Source organism: Cryptotermes secundus, unplaced genomic scaffold (genome assembly GCF_002891405.2).
Source record: "Cryptotermes secundus unplaced genomic scaffold, Csec_1.0 scaffold61, whole genome shotgun sequence".
NCBI classification, from domain to species: Eukaryota; Metazoa; Arthropoda; class Insecta; order Blattodea; family Kalotermitidae; genus Cryptotermes; species Cryptotermes secundus.
The window spans coordinates 365304-384971 of NW_019741299.1; the positions used below are offsets into that span (position 1 = coordinate 365304).

Here is a 19668-nt window from a genome sequence, read left to right on the forward strand (position 1 = left end):
TCTTTTCAGAAATGAAGGGCTCTGTGCAAGAACCATTCATGTGTAAAAACTTCAAGACAGGTGTAATGAATATGGGACTCAAAGTATGCAATAAATTACCAAACAAAATTAGGGATGTGAAAAAAATGAGTCAGTTTAAAAGAGAACTGAGAGTTAGTGCCAACTTTAGTGGATAGAGGGTGCCATGTGGTCAAGCCAATGGATCCCCATGGCCATTAATCTTGCTTTTCTAGATCGCAGCCCCTATTTCTTTGAAATTGCTCAATTATCCTCACAACGCTTTGTGGACCCTGTTCCAGACCCAGTACTTCTCAGAAAATCTGGTAGTGTCAGAAATCGAACCCAGACCTCTGGATCTGTAGGCAGCTGACCACTAGACCACAAAGGCAGTCACACTACTCCCCAAAGAAACATCACGTGGGAGTTTTACTGTAAGAGACAAATCCTTTTCTGTATTTAATGCAGTAAAACAGTAAAATTAAATTTTTACTGTTATGTTTAGTATAGTTCGGGTCTAGAAAACTGAGATTAATGGTTGTGGGGATCTGTTACGCTGACCACGTGACACCCTCCATCTGCAAAAGTTGGCACTAAACTAGTTTGCTTGCAGACTACAGGCCACTGAGTTTGTTTGATTTTTTTATGTTTAGTATAGTGAAATGTGGAGTATGAAAGGCACATAAGTAGCTGGTCTGACAACATACTCACCGGGCAACCAAGTATCGTTTCAATCCTTTTTTGAATACTTCTGTGGTCACAAAATGCTCCATCATACGAATAACTGAACCAGCTATAAGCAGAAATAGAAAATATTATTGAACTTCCATTGGTTCACACTTTGACTTTTGGTGTACAGTTGTGTGATGAAATGTAAATGAAGTAATTTTTCAGTATGAACATCAACTGTTATTTATCTGACTTTACCTTACTATTATGAACTGTTATTTAGACTAAGGGGTTTTTCATGGTTTGTGTATTTCTGTTCCACTTAAATTGCAAGAGAAGACGTCCATAAATATTCAAGACTGTCACAATCATTAAACAAGCAATACTTGATTAGAATAATACTGACATTGGCCTCAACCTGCAGAAGAAAACACAGTAATTATACTTGAGGTCTCTGTAAATAAAAAAATTTTAATTATTACTTCATACAAGAATTCTGTTACCCCCTGGAGTAGAATGCTTCTTGAGAATGTAATAATTGTCTAGCAACTCAATAAATTTCCTGCCATTTGCGGTACCTGAAGTTCATGACTGTGTTCACAAGAGCCTGAATTCTGTACACCTGTTACAACTTGCTTATGAATTGGAACAGGTCACTCCATTGTAAGAATATGTTGGATCTGTGCATTATAATCTGAGAGTTAGTTTATTCTAAAGCAGTTGGACTTATTGTTCTTAGGGGTGGAAACGTCTTCAGAATTAGGCAGCTGTCCCTATTAGAAGAAAAACTGAGGGGAATGACCAACAAATATTAACACTTTGCAGACCGCGCACCCTTTAAAAGGTTTTTCGCTTTTAAACATGGCGGACCGTTCGCCTGTTAACAGGTTTTTAAAACACGATAAGTTGCAACACACTATACATCTCTCTGGCGCCACCCAAGTTGCACGCAATGGCGCAATAAAACTCTGGAATATTCACTTACTTGTCAGTAAGTTGATCTCGCTGTTTTCTTAAGCTACTATAAGCGATAATGCTTTGTTGCTCTTCAAGTTGTATGTATCAGCCAGTAGTTAGTGTTGGGGTATGGACAAGGACAAATTCTTTTCCGATGATCCAGCTGACCTGCCTTGTGAGATGCATAGTTATGGTGTTTGAGAGAGCATCAGTGACAGGGGAGATCAAAGAATTGTGGCCACAGACAGTAAAAGTGACCGTAGCTCCGATGATAATGGGGGTAATAACATTGCGGTGACTAACATTGCAGGGACAGTAAAAAATTTAAAAAATCACAAAAATCTAAACCCTGATTCAAAATTGAAATACAAAGCATTTCTGATGAATGTGGCAAAGCCCTGGGCTACAGACCAGGTGGTGGTGGCAGAACCAGAGTCAGACACAGACTTAGTGCGACCGTGCCCATCCAATCCCAACCCACACAAGCCTCATGTGGATCCCACAGGGTGACTCTCGGGTGATATGTGGAAACATACCCTCGTGAAAATTGTGAAGAGTGAACATTCCAAAGGGAAGCATCTTTCTAGGCAATGCCATGTTTCCACAGTTCACAAAAAAAGGAGCATGTCTACATTTGCAAGTTCTCTGTAATGCCACTTCACAAAGGGGAATGTTTCCAAAAATATCACACTCTCAAGCACTTCTTGAAGCACTGGAAAGTGTTCTCCAAAAATTTTAGTTCATAAAATTAATTAGGAAATTATATATGAATTTTTAAAGTGAACAGTGCACAAGTTAGGGTAGTAGGTTTAAAAATGCCTGTCCCCAGGGTGATTTAAATATTTAAATCGCCGGTCTGCGAAATGTTAAGAAAAAATTATTAAAGTGCAAGTTCATAAATTTATTCCTATATACATAATTAGTGGGAAACTTGTTATGACATCTTAAGGCACTCGAAATGCTTCAACAAAATGAAGCACTTCGGAACTAAGCAGGCATTAGACTCATGTCTATCCCCATTTTCAGCCCTGACTGGCACTATAAAATGCAAGAACTAATAATTAGGCAGCTGGAAATTTTCCCATGTAAACAATGTTTCATATCATAATAGTATAAATACTGGACTGTTTATAAAAAGGCTTACTTTTAGGCCAATTGATGATGATATCTCAGCTGCAGTATGCAGCAACAGACGGGAATGAGTAGGACTCTGAGAATACTCCTAAGTGAAGTGGTAACAGCCTAATTTAAGGAATTATTTTGACATTCTCTATTAACTGAAGCTGAAAATGTTCCTACTCAGGATAGCCGGTCCCTATACGGGATATAAACAAAATATCTCTTGAATGATTGGTAGAAATCTATTTTTTTAATACTCTCTTTCTGGCGATTATAGGCCCCTATGACTGAAATACTGACTGCATCTGTGGTCTATTGGTCAAAGTTCCTGGCTACAGATCCAGAGGTCTGGGTTCGATTCCCGGCTCTAACAGATTTGCTGAGAAGTAGTGGGTCTGGAACAGGATCCACTCACCCTCATGAGGAGCTATTGCAAGGAAATAGAGGCTCTGGTCTAAAAACCTGAGATTAACGGCAGTGGGGATCCGTTGCGCTGACCACGTGATGCCCTCTATCCACGAAAGTTGGTAATTTTTTCACTGACAAGCAGCAGTCACTCAGTCGGTATAGTTCGCTTGCAGACTATGGGCCACGGAGTTTTGTTTTTGTTTGATGATTGAAGTATTAGGAGTGATTTTAAGAGATAAAACTAGATCTATTCACCACTACTGAATATTTACATTCATCCATTCATTTTCCTCCCTGAATAAAAGTCAATTGGTACCAATTATGTTTGAAAATCATATTTCTGTGTGATGTTTATCATCCTTTTCAAGAGAGACACAACATATGGAGTTAACGAGTTAAGCTGAAGTGATTTTACATCAATATCTATAGTGAGCAACTACATATTAAGTAAAAAAATAATCTGTTTTGAATAACTGAAGTAAACCATAATTTTGTTGTGTAATTACCTTTTTCATAAGAAATTGTATCAAAGATGGCCCGTATACTATTTGGACTATCGACAGGCTGAGTGATTGGATGAGTTGTTAATAAAGCATCAGCAGCAAGGGCAGACTGAAGATCCCGAACCACAAATTGTTCTTGTAGTCGCCATTCTGTTTCAACCTATATACATATATAATATGTATATAGAGCATGTTAGCTACAGAAACATTAACACAGCCATGTTAATTCATAAGAATCTAATACAAAGACAGACATATTAATGTTGTCATAAGTTTTATTGCTAGTGGGGTGGGACTAAGTCCCTTGTACTGTGGCCACTTCTGGCCTACTGTACCAGCCCCAGATGATAGGTGAGGGTGATTGTGGAGCAATTGGTGGAATGAAGTTTGGCAGGGGAAACCGAAGTAATCAGAGGAAACCTGCCCCAGCGCCGCTTTATCCACCACAAATCCCACTTGACCAGACCCAGGCCACTGCGGTGGGAAGCCAGCGACTAACCGCTTGAGCTATAGCATTGTGATAAGTTACTGGTTCAAGGTGTAGTTATTCACAGCTGACTGATCTAAATAGCCTATCTCTCCTTATTGTCCTCCGTTGTAATGAGCTTTAGTTTAGCAATATTCTCAGTATAACATAAGTGTAAAGCGCAGGGATAGTGTAGTCGGTATAGCAACTGGCTATGGCTGGATGACTGATGGGTCAGACTTCGAGTCCCGATAGGGTCAAGAATTTTCTCTTCTCCATGTTGTCCAGACTGGTTCTGGGGCCCACTCACACTCTTATCCAATGGGTAATGGGGACTCTATAACCGGGGGCAAAGCGGGAGGAGAGTGAAGTTGACCACTCACCTCCAGCTAGTGCAAGGTCAAGAAAATGTGGATCTATACATCCACCCCCATATGCCTTCATGGCATAGTGCTTAATTAGTTAAGCACAGGGACAACTTTTACATCTAAAAACTCCGTGATTTTAGTCCGCAAGTGAACTATACTGACCGATTGACCACCGCTTGGCGAAGTTAGTGCCAACTTTTGCAGATAGAGGGTGTCGTGTGGTCAGCGCAACAAATCCCTGTGGCCGTTAATTTTGGTTTTCTAGACCGGAGCCGCTATTTCCTTGAAATAATGTAACATAAATCTGAGTACCATTACCGTTTTAGAAACAGAATGTAATTAGGAACACTGGAGGGTCTCTATATTCCACATTATTGTGAATCTCACCAGATCTGTAGCAAAGGACTCAAAATAGGTAGCGAATCCTTCATTGAGCCATAAGTAATTCCACCATTCAGGGCTAACTAGATCACCAAACCACTGGTGTGCAAACTCATGGGCCACCACTGTTGCAATCTGTTGTTTGGTTGCTGCAGTAGCATGATCCTCATCATACAAGACGATCCTTTCCCTGAAATTTGAGAATAAAATTTCAATATGGATAGTATTTCTTTCTGAAAAAAAAATGAAGAATTGTAGACTAAAATACTTATTAGCTTCTCAGCCCAGTAATTCTACATATTTCTAATAATTTCTTATTGCAGGTTACATTGTTATGTGTATACTGCAGTCCTTGTATACAGATATCTTACTGTACAGTAATTTCATTTTGTAAAGGTAAGGTAAAGCTATCCCTGTAACAGGCCGTGGAGGCCGATAGGGTTGTGAGATGTTGAGGCTCTCACATTTTCTAGACCATCGGCTCACAGATGGCGGTGAGGTTGTCAGCCTTACGTGCCGACCACCCTTTACCCCCAGGAATATTCCTGGTATTCATTTCTGTTAGAGGCTGAGTGGACCCCAGGGCCATAGTGTGGCTGGAAGGATTAGGTAAATTGAAAAATTTCACTATCCATTTAAAATAAGGTGAAGTATGCTACTAGAGGTGTACAGTCTGACAGTAATAGCAGCGATTCAAATTTGATTACAACAGAACTACAAAGTAGTACGAGTATACACAATTCTGTCACACTGTAGGAAATAAAAGGTATAACTATTCCTATAACAGGCCATGGAGGCTCATAAGGTTATGAGACATCAAGGCTCCCCCATTTTCTAGACAACTGACACACATGGCTGTGAGGATGCCACCACCCTTTACCCGCATGAAGATTCCTGGTTCTTTTATGTTACAAACTGACTCGACCACAAGGCCATAGTGCGCCAGGAAGGTTTAGGCCAAATGGATGAGCCAATAACCTTATCAGGAATTTAACCCAGGACCTGCCAGCTTGTAGCATAGTGCCTCAACCAGCTATGCTACCACAGGTCCCATTTTGTAACAGACACTAGATAGAAAATTATGTTTTGTAGATCAACTTCACAATTATTGCAATTGGTGAGTTACTGGAAAATTAAACTTCTTCATACTTTCAGTGAGTCAGCTGACAGACACAAAGCATGAATGACATCTCATATGAAATGACTATCAGACTGTAATAAATGAAAGAAAGACTATAGATTCTGATCTCTTTTGGCTGTTGACATTATGTAGGCTTACTTCTGACAGCATCATTTATATAACCAACAAAACTGACTTTTGGCCGTTCAAGGTTTGAAGTAAATAAAAATTTATAGCATCTTTCTGAGTTTGTGTATAAGTTAACCTGGAAAATTTTAATCTCAGAATAAACTCAGATATGCTGATGGTTGTATACATTATCCCATATCAGGTTTTGATATACTCGTACTGCACCTTATGACAGTTATCATATTAAACACATAAAATTACTTTATCCCTTTTACTCATAATCTGTAGTTATCACATACTGCAAAAATTAAGAAGAGCTGCCCCCTTCTCTCTCTATCACACACACATGAGCACTATGATTTGATCTCACCTGTACGTTGTAAGACCCCAGTTTTCCATGGCTCCAGAAGAAAAATCAGGCACAGCCACTACATCCAGCTTAGGCAATGGGTATTTCACATCCAGAAAACCCTCAATAGCATGAAGAAGTTTTGGCCCTACATCACGGCTATATTCTGCTTGTTCAATGGCTCCTTTTCTTGCCCAGACTCCAAAATTCTCTGGTTCATTACGCAGAACAGTAAAATCTGACACTATGAAGGCAATGAGGTATGTGGACATGACTGGCGTTATTTCGAAGTTATAGTATGTCTCATCGTCACTGTAAAATATATGTTACTTGTGATTCTGTGTATACAACTTATGATTTTATTGCAACCCATTACACCATTTAAAGCAGAAAAATGCAATATATAAAAATATTTTATGTCATACTTAACATAATGACACGTAGTAATTTAATGTTATTTATTTATATTCCCAAATAGCACATCATGTTAGTCATAATCAGGGCTCGGATTTTGATGACATGTCATCTTTTTTCCTTGTATCCTATGCAATGCTCTTAAACATATAAGTCTCAGATATGAGCTGCTGGTTACAGAAATGTAAATTTTATAGGTAATTTTTGTCATTTTTTACATTTTTAGGTTTAAGGTCATTTTTTCATTTTGGGGGTAATTTTTTGGTAAATTTTTGGACTTTTAGGGCATTTCTTCTCATTTTTGGCCATTTTAGGGAATTTTTCTTCATATGTTTTCTGAAATGTGAATAACATGGAAGCGAAGTGTTCTTTCTTTTCTCCATTAGGTCATTTTTCTGGATTTTTTCAGTCATTTTTTTAATATTTTCAGGTCATCAAAATCCGGGCCCTGCATATTACATTTTTGGGTCATATTTTAGGTCATCAAAATCCAGGCCCTGGTGATAATACACTTATTTGTGCAGATTAAAATTTGTTTAAGCAACACTCTTACATATTTCTTATTGTGTGCCACAGCATCTCAATTGCTTTCCTCCATACGAGAAAGAATATGGGCAGTACGGAAATAGGAATAAGTAAGTAATTTGAAGGCGGGTTGTTTGATGGAGTTGTATAAGATTCAGTCTTTATTTATTGTTGAATGTGAGAGGATAGTCAAGAGGACAAACTGGAAATGATAGTGGATGTAGTAATCATGGCTTGATTAAAGGTGTTATGTATTTAATGGTGCCCTTCTTCACCAGATATTTTAGTGATGAAATAAAATTATTGTCACCTCTTCACTCATAAGTTGTGTAGATAGTCTGTTGTTGGGAAGCAGTCTATCCTTAGCTAACTTATCTAATATCTATATTAATCCAATAACATGAAATACTTACTCATCTTCTCTTGGCATGTTAGATATTGCTTGGAGACCGGGTTTCTTTTTAATGCTGATTTTAAATGTGGCTTTGAGAGCTGGCTCATCGAAACAAGGGAAAGCTCGTCGAGCATTTCCCGGCTCAAATTGGGTGGTTGCTAGCCATCTGCATGAACAAAACAACATAGATTATTTGTATGGGAAAGAGTATTATCAACTGAAACCATCTGTGATCATCTAATGTACATAAACTATTATGCGAATGACAGTCCGATTTCTCTTAGAAAAGGAAGGGTCAAATGTTATTTGAATGAGTTACAGCAAACAAATACAAATTTTATGGCTAGATAACACTTCGTTTCTGAATCCATGAACTTCATACATTTGTTTCGCCCTGTGAACTTAAGACTTGTTCTCCTGATTCAGAATGGACTGAAATTTTCAATATGTGGGCCAGTAACGAACGGATATCCAAAGAGTTAAGTTTCTGGCTTATAACACTGCATAGTCCAGAAAGAGCCTAACATTAAAGAGGAACATCTCCATCTTCAGGATCGACCCTGAAGATGGAGGTAACATGTTCATCTGAAAAAAAAAAAAAATGGGCTGTCTCCCAATTATGTTGGTGTTACAACCCATCAGAACATATTCATCATACTACTGTGAAAATCTTGAAACCAACAGGTACACATTAAAAAAAAAAAATTAAAATCAGTAGGTTGAAAGAGATTTTCTAAATTTGAATATCTTCACTTAAGTTTGGTTCTACTTTTAAAGCTATGCCTTATTTTATGTTTCCGCGTTACACAAATGGTGACATCATAATGGTACCGAGACAAATTCAACCAAATTACATAGCCTCCATTCTTTTGTTTCATGTAATTAGACTGTCATGTGTCTTATAAGATTCAGCAACAACTGATTATTTTAAGAAAGTTGTCTTCTGGGTTTAGGCACCGTGTATTCTTCGTTTNTTATATGTTTGTGCTTCAAGAAATTAATTTATTTTCAGATTATTCACGGTTCTCAGCTGCGTTTCTTAATCTTGCAATGACCTGGAAACGAAAAGTTCACTGCACAAAACAGAAGCAGTTTTTGTTTTATAAACATAGTGTTTTATACATTTTTAAGTGCTTTATTAAAATTTATGGGTTTCCTTGAAGAGCACTGTCTAGTGTGATGTGACCCCATGAGGGCAGGTATAAATTCGCTAATATGTCAGACTAACTTACTACTTCTGTCTTTAGGGTCAAAAGATCATAAAAGCAAGCAACAACCATCAAGTAAACAGCATTGTTCCTTGCCTCTTATTTCCTTGGCTTACAGTTTTCTGGGATATGATGTCATGCAGTCTTGTAGATAAGTATAAACATTTTGGAGATCATGCTGGCCCCATCTTCAGGGTAGAACACGCCTTCTTTACATCTAATCTTATTATCAGTTTTGAGTGTAAAATATTGTGTGACTGACAGAAACCAAAGAATGAAAACCAAATTTGACCTACTTATTGACTTAATGTTATTATAGATTATATTTCCATCATATCATAGCCATGACTGTATATATGGGTCAGAGGTGGAAGCCAATTGTGATTTATAACAAAAAAAAAATGTGACAAGATACTGTTTCAATAAGAAATGGACATAAAACTTGTTTACACATTAACATTCAATTAAAGATTTGGTAACTTAAAATAGGCAAGGTTGCTCCGTGCTTAATTAATCATGCATTTTGCTGCGAAGATGCATGGAGGACTGGATGTGTAGCTCCACCATTCTTACCCTTGGCACTAGATGGAGGTGAGTCAATTAAAGATTTGGATTATGATCAATCCTTTCACGGCCTCTTTTTTTCTGTCTGGCATTAATGATGTTCTGGTTAAATGTCAGACTATGTCTATCCATCCATCCAATTTTGAAATTTAAAAAGGGAGAATTTGGATTTGTCTCTGGTGTTCTGCGATGTGTTAAAATATGTGGGATTTAAATTTGATTCACTGTTAAAATCAGTACAGCATTTGGAAAATCATTAATCAGCCTCAGTATTATAGGTTTTAAATTCAGGTAAATAAATCAGACATGATATTTCAAAATGTGTACAAATATATGGACTCTATTTAAGTAAGAGAAGTTATTTCTGGCACCAAATTAAATTTGCAACCGGATTCTGAATTTTATGCAAGGCTGATATCTTACTGGCACTGCTCTTTTTCCAGTATAGTTGAACCTCAATCTTCAAACACAATCCGTTCTAGGTGATCTAGGTGACGGTTCGACTTTAAAGTTAAATTTCCCCATTTAAAATAATGCAACTTGAATTAATCCATTCCAGACCCACAAAATTTACCCAATATAAAACATTTTAAGTGTTTATTTCAAAAGATCATATTAGTAAACGATAAAACAAATACAATTCGTTTCTGATTCTGTATTTCAGCATCCCGTTGCAATTGTTCAAATTAGTGTCCATTGTTTACGTTCCGTCAAAATTGCACCACTTTTTACATTCTATAGTTCAACACTACATGTTTCGGCCTCAACCGGCCATCTTCAGGTGTTTTAGGTTACAGATATTTTACTAAAACTGTGTAAAAAAACTGTTACACTGTTTTAATTTGTGTTAAAAATCACACGCTGTTGTCTTCTTTTTTTAAGTAAAACGAGATAAAATCCTTTACAATTTTTGTTGCATATTATTTCACCTCACCTGGGGTGTCGTCATTTTGTAAATATATCAAGGTGTTTTTCTTGGCAGCTTGCCCCTCATGTTCGTGGTATACTTTCAGTTTTTTAACTGCCATTTGATCCTGTTTTGTGTGTGCTTCCTTTCCAGCGAGTGCTGTTGTGTTTACTAGCTCCCAAGAAAACACCTGAGCACCTGAGCCACCTGAGACCTGAAGAAACTACGCGTGCGGCCCAGCAGAGCGCAGCAGAGTGTGGCGACCGGTGGCGACCGTGGAGATGGTGGAGATCGTGGAGATCACGTGATTGTGTATTCGACTTTCAAGTTTTCTTCTGAGCCTTGAAACCATAATTATTTTTTTATTGCTAGTGGGGGGGGGGGGACAGCACAGTGTGCTGATAAAGGAGTACAGAAGGTGGTTCGAGTACGAATTCTGCTGGTGGGTGACTGTGTCAAAAATACTGATAGTCTGTCATCACTTTCACGAAAAATGCATATTTAGAAGAACTTGTTAAAACCTATACTTTCTTAAGATAGTGTGTTATGACGACCGCCTCTGTGGTCTAGTGGTCACAGTTCATGGCTACAGATCCACACGGGCCGCGCCATAGCTCAAGCGGTTAGTCGCGGGCTTCCCACAGCGGCGGCCCGGGTTCGATTCCGGGTCTGGTAAAGTGGGATTTGTTGTGGACAAAGTGGCCCTGGGGCAGGTTTTCTCCGAGTACTTCGGTTTCCCACCAGTTTCTTCACAATCACCCTCACCTGTCATCTGGGGCTGGTACAATAGGCCAGAAGTGGCCACAGTACATGGGACTTAGACCCACCCCACTAACAATAAAAAAAATAATACAGATCCACAGGTCCCATGTTCGATTCCCGGCTATACCAGATTTTCTGAGAAGTAGTGGGTCTGGACTGGGGTCCACTGAGCCTCGTGAGGATAATTGAGGGTCTATTTCAAGGAAATAGCGGCTCCGGTCTAGAAACCGGAGATAAACGGCTGTGGAGATTCATTGCACTGACCACGGGACATTCTCTATCAGCAAAAGTAGGCACTAACTTCGCCGGCAAGCGGCGGTCGCTCGGTCGGTCGGTCGGTATAGTTCGCTTGCAGACTACAGGTCACGGAGTTTTGTGTGTTATGACTAGACTGTGAGTATGTGGAGCCTCTAGTCAAAATAAAAATCTTATCATCTGACATTTTATCTTATTTTATATCTTAACAGGTTGATCAGTACACTTACACTGTTTTACCATCTTCATCTTTATATGAACTCCTGTAGAACCCATACATGTCATTTCTGTGGTGTCCTTTATAATTTATTGTAATTATGTACTCCTCGCTTGCTTTGAATATTATATTTTCATCTTCTGAATTAATTTTTATGACACAGAAATGAGTGACACTTTCATACTCATAATCCACAGGAATTTCTGTGCCACCAATAACTGGAGTAACTGTTATGCTATCAATAGACAAGTCATTATAATGAAGTGTAATGCTGTTAGTGTCTTCAGTTACTTTCACTGTGATTTTCACCTCACCAGTGAAGGTTTCAGGGTCATCAGCCTCTTTGAGAGGATCCAGTGTAATTATGTAATTACTTGGTATCACATTATTAGGTAGACGATAGTTTATTTCACTGGTTCTGATGTTAGATGGGACTGCTGCTTCCAATAAAGGAGATGCTGATGTAAAGTTGGTTACTACTAGAATTTGTAGTAATGTTGTGGAAAATTTCACTATTTTCCACTCCATTTTATGTGTAAACTATTTGCTTTCGCTTGATGCTGAAAAGAACATAAGACACATATCAATGATGTAAGTCTGACAAACTAATGCATAAAAGAAATAATCACGTGTCTATAAACTGCACACATATAGACAATACTGACTGGTCTTTTTGGTTTTTCTCAGCTTATTTAGGTAAGAATCATTGCAGGAATTTCTCGTTAACTGTGATCACTAGAGGTCTGAACCCTGAATTGTGCTGGCAACAACATGAGTCTTTTTCTTTAAATATACTCATACTACACAATTACATATTGTTGTAACAGGCTGTGGAGACCCATAGGGTTGTGAGAGGTTGGGGCTCCCACATTTTCTAGACAATTGGCTCACAGATGGCAGTGAGGTTGTCAGCCTTACAGTCTGGCCACCCTTTTGTCCCCAGAAAAGATTCCTGGTACTCATTTCTAGTAGAGGCTGAGTCGACCCCGGTGCCATAGTGTGGCTGGAAGGATTAGGCCAATTAAAAAATCCAGTGACCTCACCAGGAATCGAACCCACGACCTTCTGGCTTGTAGCATAGTTCCTCAACTAACTACACTACCACATAATGAATTTATAAAATCTTAATTTCATTTTGAAAAAAATTTTAAACTGAGATGATTTTTATGTTATATATTTTAATTATTTCCTATCTCTTTTGCTTTTGTTAATATAGACTCTGCCCTGCTATCTAATTATAAGGTGAAAAAAAAAGTGCAAAGGGGGTGGATCCAAGATTATATGTCACCAAGGGTCACCACTGTCTTAAAATGGACCTGAATATATATGTAATTTTTTAAAACGTTTCCTGTACTCTGAATTCATTTGGACATGATCATGTATAATAATGCGGAACTTTCATTGTTGGTCTTGTCCAACTATCTGTGCACACGGAAAAATCTGCAAAGAGTGAATGGATTTCCATTATTAAATACTGAATAAATTTAAAAATTTTTTTGTACATGTTGTACACATCACAAAAATGCTTGAATTAATTAATTCATCACACTAAATACCCAGCAGATTAAAAAAATACAGCTAACAATTAATTAAATACTTCTATATTATTCAGCTGTACATTTTTCTGCAGAATATTTTTTTCAAAGAGATACATATTTTTAAAGTTTATTACCAGAAGACACCCAATTTGGACACAATGCTGTGCAACAGATAATTTGAAATACCTTCAAATAAACCGAAATTCCCTGTTTAATCAGGAGATTTTAAATATTCATGAAATTTAAATTTAACCAAGGAGCTGCAATACCAGATGTATCCAGATAAGCATGAAAGATACATACTGACAGAAGAATATAGTAAAGTTGCTAAATTCGTTACATTCATTATGAAACCTGCTGAAAGTGGAGTCAGTACAGACTTCATCTTTTTAGAATATCTATATTATATACATTCTGCCACATACCATTCTTTCGTACCTAAAAACATTGAAAGAACATTAAATTCAAAGTGTCATAAACTCAACATTTATTTAAAAGTTCATGTCCATGAAAACAAATACACATTAGAGACAGCTAGTTTATCAAATGCTTCTTATTCAGTAAATAGTTGAAAATTAATTTATATCTTTATAGTGATATTAATTATTGATTGTGACATACATAAGAATTTCTATTACTATTAAGAAAAATATATGAAAGATTTAACACCATCATATTTGTTTGTTTTATAAAATATATTATGCAAACCCTCATATCTGAATTGATTATCTTACATGTTTGCACCATACTTTTGAAACCTGCATCTCTCAGATAATCTATTTATCAGGTGTTTTAATACTGCAAAGAATTAAATGCTGATAATGTAACCACACTAATCAAATAAGAGATTATTACATTTTCTCTTATCTTATCCATTTATTATGCCTTATACGTGGGGAAGCACTGTAATTAAAACTTTATAACCCAGTAGTTCCTGTGTGTTCCACCTGCTTTAATATATTAAAAATTTGCCCTCTGCCCACATAGTGCATTTAAGATTGATAAATTATTTAGAAGAAATTCAGTTTTGAAGGGATAAACATCCTCTGCTGTGTTTTACATAATCATGCCAAAGCATGTAGCAGACAGTAAAATAATTTACCTGATTGAGTGAGAATACGCTGACTTTAAATAGCGCAGTTAATGGTTAAATTTTATCAAGATTTGTTATTTCAAATAAGGACCTTGAATGATTTAGTGCTCTAACTTTTACAGTATTTAACTACTAGATACAGGTATCAACTTTCAGAGGCAATACTCACTCGTGTCACAATTAGGGATTATGTTAAAAAAGAGCTGTAATAGTTACCAGTATAAAGATTGTTTCCATAATCTTATAATCCTGTTTTTGTGAAGAAACTTACAGTGACAAAGATGAATTACAAGATAATTGGGATTTCTGGGGAAGAAGTTTATTTTTGCATTTACCAAAGGGTTTTAGGAAAATAACAAGATGAAACTTCACAGGATTTCATTCATGGCTTTCCTTCCGGTAGGTGGGGCATGTGAACGGTTATGAGGCAAATGGACATAAAGCCAGAAGCCTGGAAAATTGACTTTGTATGAAAAATTAAACCATGTTAGGTGAGTCTCTTTTTGCCATGGCATTGCGCGTCCTCAGGTTGTGGATGGAGGAGATGCCCTCCAGGTACAGAGGGTAGCTGCGAAAATATTGAATAAACAGTCATGGTCAGCCAACAATGGGTGGTAGTGCAGCTTGGGGTTGGGCGTGGGGCTAACAACTCCTCACCATAGAAAATAAGCTTATTACTAAAGATAACAAGAAACCTCAGACCTAGACAGATTTCTTAGAAAAAAGACCTAAGCAAAAGAAAATGGATATGAAATTTGGTACTTGGAATGTTAGAGTATGTATAGGGCAGGTTCGCTCGGGGCAGTGGCGGAAGAAATCTCAAAATATAAGTTAGATTTGTTGGGAGTACAAGAGGTCAGATGGGATGGAAGCGGCACCAAACCAGCAGGTGAATATGCATTTTTCTATGGAAAGAAGAATGAGTTTCATGAATTGGGTGAAGGTTTTTACATACATAAGAAAATCATATCAGCAGTTAAGAGGGTAGAGTTCATTAGTGATAGGATATCATATACATTACTAAGAGATTGCTGTGGCCGCACCATAGCTCAAGCGGTTAATCACTGGCTTCCCACCGTGGCGGCCTGGGTTCTATCCTGGGTCTGGTCAAGTGGGATTTGTGGTGGACAAAGTGGCACTGGGGCAGGTTTTCTCCGAGTACTTCGGTTTCCCCTGCCAATCTTCATTCCACCAACTGCTCCACCATCACCCTCCCCTATCATCTGGAGCTGGTACAATAGGCCAGAAGTGGCCACAGTACAAGGGACTTAGTCCCACCCCACGAGCAATAAAAAAAAGAAGAGGTTGCTGGTGTGATATCATTCTGAATGTTCATTCACCAATGGAAGATAAAATTGATGACATAAAGGACAACTAAAAATATCAAAGGGAGACAAGTACACCTTTCTATGTTAACCTTTGTGTATGTTTATTTAGCTCTAGTAAAACACATATTTTATGTAACATGTCATGTTAACACAGTCTCTAACAGAAATAGAACAGAGATTCAGCAAATCTGTTATAACAATTAGGATATGGAGACCAGAACTGGACATCTCTTTAGAAAATACTGATAAAAATACAAGCATTCTTTTGGTAAAAATAGCATAGGATAATTCAAATTAGATTAGGGGTGAGGGTGTATCAAGAAGCACTAAGGCCAAAAATGTGCTGAATTAGTTCTTTAAAGTACATCTAATGGGTACCGGGGGCTCTTTCCCCGGGGGTAAAGTGGCAGGAGCGTGAAGCTGACCAATCACCTCAAGCTAGTGCTGAGGTCAAGCAAATGTGGATCTATACATCCATTCCCCCACACGCCTTCATGGCATAGTGCTTAAGTCATTAAGCACAGGGATTTTACTTTTTTTTTTACTTTTTTATAGACCATCATTTAGGTACTCGTACAATATTTCATTGTATGATTGACATGATCATTTGTAATCATGTTAAAAAACTTCTTACAATAAAGTTGATTTTCTTAGAAAATTACTTATGGGAAATTTTATTTAGAACATATTTTGGCTTTGACAATGTTAGTTTCAGCATTGACAGAAGTATTAGGAAATGTGGGTAACAATGTCTGAGAATAACAAATGAAGCCAAAATGTGTCTCAGGTAGGTTTTAGAAAAACTTAATTTTTGTGGTGTAAACATTTTTCTGAGACTTAATAGAATATAAAATGAAACAATATATATTTAAGCATCCTGTTACACTCACACAATATATGAGACAGTCTCTGTCTTAAGTGCAACAATTTAATTGTAATTTAATTCTACGGGCAGTGTAGCAGCTACGTAAGAATATACACCTGATGATGGCCATTTAGGGCCGAAACATGTAGTGTAGAGGAAGGAAAGAAGAAAGAACTACAATTAAATTGTTGCACTTAAGACGGAGTTTGTCTCATATAGAATAAAATGAAACATATATTTCATGTTGTATGAATCAATATAAGGAGAAATATTTGTGCTACTAGCACAAAAATTAATGAGGAAAAAATCTGATGTTATAATAAATAAACACTATAATGAAATGTTTCATTTATTGAGAAGACAGAAAATAATATAATGAAAGGTTATGGAGCCCTAATTTATGGGATTAAGGTTAGTTTATCCCAGAAATTATTTAAGCGCCATGAGTTGAAGATGCATGGCAGAATGATGGTATTGACCCATGCATTTTTTGACTTCAGCACTAGATGGATGTTAGTGGTCAGCTACATTTTCTAGCTGCTTTACCCTGGGGAAACAAACTCCAGGACCCACTGGACAGGAGGCTCAGTGAACTTTAGAACTAGTATATGTGTGATGAACAGAAAAAACAGATCTTTTGCCTCTGCTGGGAACTGAGATGTCATAAAATTTACAGCCACGCAAATTATATAATGCACGTAAATTTTAGTGTGGAAACAGCATACTTAAATGTTTTGCTCAAACAAGTCTATACCTAGTTACAGTAATGAAATAATAATATCCCTTCTAACAATCTATTATCTGTTGAACAATTACAGGAATGTTAATGTAATTTCTCACATTAGTTCAGCCACTTCTATTTCAGATCAGTGAGATCCATATCAAATTATCTGCTCAAAATTAAAATAACTTGGCAAGAGAACTGTATAAGCATTGTTCCATTTGGAATCGTGTCTTTCAAGTTTAATAGCCCAAGAGAGAAGAAAACAAAACTCACTTTTTCAGACACACTGACTACTTTATCACTTACTTACTTACTCACTCATGGAGCTGAGCCCTTCTGGAGGAGCCACCAATTCTGCAGCTACTCAAGAATTTCCCAGCATTTTATGGAACCTGAAGGTTCATTACCATGTTCACAAGAGCCCTCCACTGGTCCCTATCCTGAGTTAGATCAATCCAATCCATACCATCCTATCTAAGATCCATTTTAATATTGTCCATCCACCTACGATTTTGTCTTCCCAGTGGTCTTTTTCCTTCTGGCTTTCCCACCAATATCCTATACACATTCGTCTCCCCCATTCGTGCTACATGCCCTGCCCACCTCATCTTCCTTGACTTTATCATTCTAATTATACTTGGAGAAGAGTACAAGTTATGAAGCTCCTCACTGTGCAGTTTTCTCCAACCTCCTGTCACTTCATCCCTCTTCGGTCAAAATATTCTCCTCAACACCCTGTTAACTACTTTATCACTTGAGAAAAAAAAATATAAAATTAATATGCACAGATAATCTTTTGGAAAATAATATGAATTTGTATGACACTTGCTAGACCTAGATTACCTTATGGTAGTGAATCATGAACAATAAGAACTTATGTGAGGGGACTAATATCAGCAGAAATATGCTTCATATGGAGGAGTGCAGACATATATCCCTTTTGACTGCAAAATAAAAGGGAAAGACATTTGACAGGATGAGCTCTCACAGTATTCTAAACAGAATCTTCTAATGTGAACTAAAAAGAAAAATAAGTTTTGAATGACCTCTGAAATGATGGAAGCATTCTGGTTTGTAATATTCATGACAGGTATTCAAAGAGGCCTACTACTAGAAGTAAAATTATATTATTTTTTGACAGCTGCCAGTCTTATGAACAAGCCAATGTAGTTAGGATGCTTATGTGCATAATGGCATGAGGTTACTTGGTGAACAACTATAGCAATCCACAAAACTTTATAGGGAATAGTTTCTATACATTTCTATTACATTCTTTCAGGTTTATGATGTAGAATTGCTACAACAGAAAGGCTAATGACTGAGATTGGATTAGGAATGTATCATACATTTAATATGAGTGAAGCAAAATCTATGTACAAAATGAAGAGTGATATTTTCTGGAATGTGACAATCTGGTAGAAGTTTATCAATGTTTAAAATGAAGTACTGCTGTCCTCTTGCGCCCTGAACAAGGTTAAGGCACTACATTCCTCTAAAATGTCAGTTAACTTCTACCAGACTATAAGGTGTCACATCGTATAAGGTAGTATTCCTTATAGTCAGTGCAGTGAGAACCGCAAATCTTACCTACAAAATGTTTATAAACTTTATAGATTGTATCCTGTTGTGTGATTGTAATCACTTGAGTTACGTTCATAGGTGTCTGATGATGACCTGAACTAGATGGTTGAAACAAGTAGCACAAGTTATGTTTACATTAAACCAGTTAAAAATATATATCAACATCTTTTATCTTTGAAGAAAGCAGTCTTCTGGGATTTGGCACCGTGTAAATGTGGTGTTATCTGACGTTTCGGAGGAACGTATCGCCTCCATCATCAGGGTAGAAGGAAAAATATAAGAAATCCGCAAGCAAAGAGACCATGAGAACTGGTAAAAGCAGACTGGTGTTGGAAATATACACAGCTATGTGAGAGCAGTGAAGGAAGGGGGGAAGGGNATCAAATCTTACATCTTTTATCTTTGTTTGTTGTGTGAGCTGCTATAAGGAATTAAAATACAAAAGGTTTGTAAAAATACCTCATTATATGCAGTTATGTAGGGGACCAAATTACAGATGGGAAAGACAAAAAGTGGAACTTCAGGAAACTGCAGGGTGTTAATATAAACTTCAGTAAATTAAAAGTGGCTTAGGATCAAATGTGGGCTTTTGTAAAATTTAATACAGTGAAACATGTTAATTTCCTTTAACAAATTTAGATTTTTTTTTTCTTTTTTACATTTTGTTTACATCCCCTACAGAATGGACAATACTTTGTAAGATGAGGCACTGACTAAATAATTAATATTAATATTACTACATCTACATCACGAGCCTCCAATACATTTTTTATATATACACAAAATATAGAATATTGAAATTTGTCCGTGGGAACGCAACAAAATTA

At 37.1% G+C, this 19668-nt stretch overlaps 1 protein-coding gene across 3 annotated transcripts in view; it reads right to left on the reverse strand.

The window, feature by feature from the left end:
- Window positions 1-19668, reverse strand: part of LOC111872657 (aminopeptidase N) — a 44808-nt gene that overhangs the window by 24236 nt on the left and 904 nt on the right. The window contains exons 2-7 of one of the 3 annotated variants that reach the window (XM_023866748.2): window positions 11726-12272; window positions 7819-7965; window positions 6488-6778; window positions 4875-5058; window positions 3657-3813; window positions 709-790 (exon numbers count right to left, since the gene is read on the reverse strand). In XM_023866748.2, coding sequence (XP_023722516.1) covers window positions 709-790; window positions 3657-3813; window positions 4875-5058; window positions 6488-6778; window positions 7819-7965; window positions 11726-12240 — 1376 coding nt within the window. In that variant the 5' untranslated portion in view covers window positions 12241-12272. Of the gene's footprint in view, window positions 1-708; window positions 791-3656; window positions 3814-4874; window positions 5059-6487; window positions 6779-7818; window positions 7966-9994; window positions 10362-10505; window positions 10703-11725; window positions 12273-19668 lie in introns of those variants that run through there. The other 2 variants (XM_023866749.2, XM_023866750.2) reach the window with 2 other exon arrangements.